The sequence below is a fragment of the Trachypithecus francoisi genome, unplaced genomic scaffold, assembly GCF_009764315.1.
Source record: "Trachypithecus francoisi isolate TF-2019V2 unplaced genomic scaffold, Tfra_2.0 Lachesis_group15, whole genome shotgun sequence".
NCBI classification, from domain to species: Eukaryota; Metazoa; Chordata; class Mammalia; order Primates; family Cercopithecidae; genus Trachypithecus; species Trachypithecus francoisi.
Window position 1 is genome coordinate 12,005,029 of NW_022681460.1, and position 6,393 is coordinate 12,011,421.

Here is a 6,393-nt window from a genome sequence, read left to right on the forward strand (position 1 = left end):
AAGAAGACTGAAATGGGGGAGATGTTGGTTAAAGGGTACAAAATTTTCAGGCAGACAGAAGGAATATACTTTGGAGATCCATTGTACATCATAGTGGATATAATTAATGATAATGTATAGCATACTTAAAAATTGCTAAGAAAATAGATTTTGAATATTCTTATGACAAAATGATAAGTATGTGAAGTGACAGATATGTTAATTGGTTTAATTTAATCATTTCACAGTGTATACATACATCAGACAATTAAAAAATAAATGGTAAATCTGGGTAAAGAATGCATCTGTTTGTACTATTCCTACAAATTTTCTGTATCTAAAATTATTTCAAAATAAAATGAAAGAAAAATAATATTTTTGAATAATTAAAAAAGAGAGTGTAAGGATTCTTGAGATTAAAATAAAAATAAAATGGAAGAAATAAAGGATATTTTTGCTGAATGATTTTTAAAAAGAGTTTAAAGGATCTTGAGATTACAATTTAAAAAGTTTTAGCTCCTAACATGTGATCTGCCCACCTCGGCCTCCTGTAGTCCCAGCTACTGGGGAGGCTGAGGCACGAGAATTGCTTGAACCTGAGAGTTGGAGGTTGCAGTGAGCTAAGATTGAGCCACTGCACTCCAACCTGGGAGACAGAGCAAGATTGTGTCACAAAAAAAAAAAAAAAAAAAAAAAAAAAGCTTGAGACCGGATCCTGCAAGAATTTAACTCACAGATATGGAGATAGCACCAGGTAAAAATGAAGTAAAAGCTGTGTAAGCTGTGTGTTCGGCCTTGCAGAACAGGAAGCCTGAGAAAGGAGAGGTTATTTAGAATGCATGCTATCTTGGGGAAAACGTATATTCCAGCGATCCTCTCTGAAATGGGACTTCATTCACCCTCCAAATACCTTTTTTGAAGTTTGTGTCTTAGCTTTCCTCTATTGTGACTTTTACTGCTCCTTCTGCCCTGAATACAGACACCATAAAATTTACTGTTCATCCAAGAACACTTTCGAGAGTAAAAAATGGAATTATTAATAATGACAGGACAATAGCTTTGCCTGGCTGCCATCTTTCTTATCCTGTCCAGTAAGTACCCCTAAGAGTAGAATTGTTGAATCAAAGGACATGAAAACTGTTGTAGATCCTGTCCACTCACGATTATATCAGGAATAGGAACACCAATGATTACATTAGCCATGAGGTGATTAGGTTTCAACAGTGCATTTCTGTATTTGATCTCCAACACATTTTGTTTTTTAAAGTTGAATTCTGAAATTAGAGACAAGAGCAGATGGCAGTAGATTCACTTTAATTCAGAGAGTTATTAAGAAATTTTGAATTGTTTTACTATAAAATTTTAAGCGTGTTTTAATGTCATCATCATAAACGGAAGGGTGGGTTGACGAGTTTACGCAGATTAGGGTGGTACAACCTTTGGGGCGGAGTCTCTGACTCTGATTGGTTGGAGAATGTTTTCCAGGCCGTATAAAAACGCCGGTGTCTCTGCGCTGAAACTCAGAGAGGAGCGGAGGTCTGCAGAGGTAGAGGTGCCAGCTTCGGAACTTTCAGACTTCTGCTGGAAGTCTCCAAGTCAAGGTAAGTTACGCCTTCTGTTTAAGCTATTTCCAATGTCCTGTTCTCTCTTTGGCTACAAACTGGTGTTTTCGAATACCTTTATTTATTTCAGAGGAGAAAAAACTAGTTTTTTCCTGTGCCAGGGAACTTTCTTCACCTTTAACTTTGCCGTTTAAATTTTTACGTATGAACCTCAGGTCACTCTTTGCATGAACTTGTATTTTTTTTTTTTTCTTGAGGCGGAGTCTCGCTCTGTCGCCCAGGCTGGAGTAAAGTGGCGCGATCTTGGCTCACTGCCACATCCGCCTCCTGGATTCCCGCCATTCTCCTGCCTCAGCCTCGCGAGTAGCTGGGACTACAGGCGCCCGCCACCACGCCCGGCTAATTTTTTGTATTTTTTAGTAGAGACGGGGTTTCACCGTGTTAGCCAGGATGGTCTCAATCTCCTGACCTCGTGATCCGCCCGCCTCGGCCTCCCAAAGGGCTGGGATTACAGGCGTGAGCCACTGCGCCCGGCCATGAACTTGTATTTTTATGTGTTTTCAACTACACTGGATTCGCTGTTTTAAAATAGTTTCTTTTTATTTTCAGAACATTTCTTAAAGAATTCTGGGTTTTCGGCTGGGCGCCGTGGGTCGCGCCTGCACTTTGGGAGGCTGAGGTGGGTGGATCACGAGGTCAGGAGACCAGCCTGGCCAACGTGGTGAAACCCCGTCTCTACTAAAAATACAAAACTCAGCCGGAGGCTGAGGAAGGAGAATTGCTTGAACCCGGGAGGCAGAGCTTGCAGTGGGCCGAGATCGTACCACTGTACCCCAGCCTGGGCGACAGAGCAAGACTCTGTCTCAACAATAACAACAACAATAACAACAAAAAAGGACTTTGCTTCGGGTTTTCACTTACATATGCTTGACCACTTTTAGTAGTTGTGTCATAATTAACTGAATAATTTTATTTTATTATTGTTAGATAATTCGATTGTTCCTGATCATTTGGGATAGTAGTTAACACCACAATGAACAACTTGTTAATAAGTGTAGCTTTTTTTTTTTTTTTTGTAAAATTGTTTTCTTAGATACATTCCAAGGTGGGTTAGACAATTAGATTTCCAGCACCATGTTAAATTTCCCATTAAATTGAAAAAGATAACAGAATTTAAGAAAGAGGTAATCTCTGTCTGCCAGCCAGGCACCATCAGATTGGAATGCTGATCAGGACTTGGAAGACAAAGTTTTATGTAGGCAGATACCCTATTGCACACCTTTGTGTTTCCAGAGTCCAGTTGAGGCCAAGAGCACAGAAGGGTCTCAATACGTATTTGTTGGAAAGAGATTAGAGATTATATTCTGGGATGTAGGACAGTTCTAGTAACGCAGTCTTAGGGTGGCCTCAGCGGTGTTCACTTCCTCTCTCTGGTAATGTTGATGCTGCTCCTCTTTCTGTCCCTCATTCTGTTAATACTGTCACCACTGAATGTGTGATTTCTGGGTTACTGGTGAGAAGTTCTGCTAGTTACTGCTCAGTGTAAGCTCTTATTGGAGAATAGTTCTCTGTTCACATCATCTCGAAGGTGCTGTCCAGCTTTGTGAGGCTGTCTTTGGGTCATGGGTCCAGCCAGGTCCAATATGCTGTGCCCAGCATGTCAGAGACAGCTCACTCAAAGAATGACAGTCATGGTGGGAAGTCCTCTGGGAGCACCAGAGGCTCTCAAGCTTTGGGAGCAGTTGGGGTAACTGGAGGACATCTTCCTTGTCTAGAACATCTTTTTGGTTTGTATTGGCATGATTATTTTGGAGAAGTTTATGACAATTATATATATATATATATATATATATTTTTTTGAGATGGAGTCTCGCTCTGTCGCCCAGGCTGGAGTGCAGTGGCGCGATCTCGGCTCACTGTAAGCTCTGCCTCCCGGGTTCCCGCCATTCTCCTGCCTCAGCCTCCCAAGTAGCTGGGACTACAGGCGCCCGCCACCTCGCCCGGCTAGTTTTTTGTATTTTTTAGTAGAGATGGGGTTTCACCGTGTTAGCCAGGATGGTCTTGATCTCCTGACCTAGTGATGCGCCCATCTCAGCCTCCCAAAGTGCTGGGATTACAGGCTTGAGCCGCGGTGCCCGGCCCCAATTATATTTTTATTCACATTAATTCAAGCCTTAATTAGTTTTCTTAGAGTGCTTTAAAGCATTTCATCTAATAACACTTTGTCCTTAAACTTGATTCTTTTATGGGCATCTCATTTTGCAGTGGATTTTGCTGGCTTTACTCACATGTAATTTTCCTGGAAATTCTGAGGGTTCCTTAGAGTCATTTTTCTGTGACGATTAATGTAGAATTGGCTTTATTTTCATGATTGAATTTAGACATGAAAATTCTTTTTCCTGAACTGCAGGTGATCTACAAAGAAATACTGAGTGGAGACTATACTGAGATTCTATTAAAGACCCACTTGAATTCACCCCTCACTAGAAGAAACTTTGGCCAGAGCAACCAACACATCACCTGGAAGTCTTCAGACTAGGTAAGCTGCACTGTCTGAAAAGACAGTTTCCACTGCCCTATTCCTGTCTTGTTATTATCTAGAGTTTGGAGAGTTTTGAAATCATTTTTATCACCATGACTACATTATTGTGATTCTCTAGCAATTTAGTGTCACTTTCATACACAAGCTACAGAAATAATATTTGATTTTTGTTATTCTTAATTTCTTAGTTAATAAATTTATTATTTATTATATAATTCATTTATGCCAATAACTTATTTATTAATTTATGTTATTTAATCTTGGATTTAGAGTATTGAAGAGCTCCCAAGTGCTTCCAGAAGCCAATAAAGGATCATTTCAGTCTACTTCACGGCTAAGGAGTAACCCTTAGGTACCATGGCCCAAAACCTGCAAGCAGAGTTGTCCTGTCCAGTTTGCCTGGATTTTTTCTCCTGTCCCATTTCTCTCTCTTGTGCACACATTTTCTGCTTTGATTGCATCCAGAATTGGATCCTAGAAAACCATGATTTTAGAGCGATGTGCCCCTTGTGTCGAGAAGTGGTGAAGGCACCTCCTTTGGAAGAATGGCAAGTGAGAGCCATAGCACTTATCACCAAGCAGCATGATAACCGACTGCAGCAAACTCTGCACGTGAGGGAGGAGCTCCAGTGTTTTCGGGAGGATGTGACCCTGGATGCAGCCACTGCCAGCTCCCTCCTTGTCTTCTCCAGTGATCTAAGAAGCGCTCAGCGTGGGGAGATCCACCACGACCTGATAAAAGATCCTAGGCTGACCTGTGTCCTGGGTACTCCCTGCTTCTCCACCGGCCGACATTACTGGGAGGTTGCAGTGGGAGAGGTGAAGTCGTGGTCCCTGGGCGTCTGCAAGGAGTCGGCTGACAGAAACAGCAGTGATTTATCCCCTGAGCGTGGCTTCTGGATCATTAGCATGGAGGCAGGAGCAGTCCACGCTAACACCGACCCGGAGAGAATTCCTGCAAGCCCTAGCCTTCGTCGTGTGGGAATTTTCCTGGATGTTGACTTTGAAGAAATCCAGTTTTTCGATGTTGACAATAATGCCCACATCTATACACATGATTCTTTCTTCTCTTTGGAGCCTTTGCGTCCATTCTTCTGTCTTGAGCTCTTGGGAGAAGGGGAGAGTGGCAACGTCCTGACCATCTGCCCATGAGAAAATCAGCCCTTCTTAGAAGCTTTCTAAGAGGTGAAAGAGAATTTTGGCCTGAGAAAGGTCAGCATGACTGAGGAAGGAATAATGTGCCACAGTGCAAAGACTTGGTAAATTTTTAAAGTAGATTTTGTAGACTTTGTAGCAAAACAATTTTTGGATTTTTGGGGTAAATTTTGTAGAATTTGTAGCTAGGTAACTGGGGTCTTTGGGGATGTTATTAAGTACTCTAAGCCTCAGTTTTCTGGTCTCTAGATGGGGATAATTGTATGTCAGTCAAACAGCTGTGGTAATTAGACAATACTATGCCTTTGTCTTATAGTAAATAACAAGTAGAGAAATATTAGATTGTAAGTAAAGTAGATATTAGGTTTTGTGGATAGACAATATCGTTTTCATTATTTCAAGCTATTTTGGGTAATTCCTGATAATGTCTGAGGAGGAAGAAAAATTAAACAGCCAGTGTGAGTTATTTTGTTTATATGGCATGAAATTTCAGAGAGACAAATAGGTACTGGGGAGGAACTAAGTTTTTTTCATTTTTATTTTTTTTTTGAAACACAGCCGCATACAGTTTCTCGAAAGACAAAGAACTTTGACCAAAATGTACTGTTAATGGTGATTCATATTCTTATGGGAAGTGTCATTTACCCATCTCAATAATTGGACTATTGTGATTTATAAGAATTCTTATCAACCGTGTTAACTCTAACACATATTCATCAAAAATTGTTTTCAAGGTTGGTTTTGGATTTATTTTTTATTTGTAGAATTTACATTTTCTTGCAAATACATTTATAAAGCATTGGATGTGTTCGTGTTTATGCTGTTTGGTCCGTCTCTCACATCAAGTCTGAAGTTGGTGCCCCTCTTCCCCCACCACATCTACATGGTCCCAGACTGTGATTTCCAATATCTCATCCTTACACTTTCATGATGACTCCTTTTCACACTATTCAGGTCTCTTAGGGTTGTATTTTTTCTGATTTACTGAGTCAGCCACTTCTGAGATTACAACTGCCCCAAAAGGACTGGGGTCTGAGCATATTCTGGAATCTGCCTTTGACTTCTTTTCTAGAGAGACCCAGAATTGTCGTTTCCCTTCTCTTTCCAACTTCATTGGGAGTAGGGAGATAGCCATTTTCCGCTTCTTATTCTCGT

General features: G+C 40.9%; 1 protein-coding gene across 1 annotated transcript; it reads left to right on the plus strand.

Moving 5' to 3' along the window:
• The first annotated feature begins 1,502 nt into the window (after window positions 1–1,502).
• Window positions 1,503–6,214, plus strand: RFPL4B (ret finger protein like 4B). Its single transcript, XM_033234341.1, has 3 exons — window positions 1,503–1,580; window positions 3,952–4,080; window positions 4,354–6,214. Exon 3 carries the CDS (start codon window positions 4,441–4,443, stop codon window positions 5,233–5,235), a length of 795 nt encoding a protein of 264 aa, XP_033090232.1. The 5' UTR covers window positions 1,503–1,580; window positions 3,952–4,080; window positions 4,354–4,440; the 3' UTR covers window positions 5,236–6,214.
• Window positions 6,215–6,393: the final 179 nt, after the last annotated feature.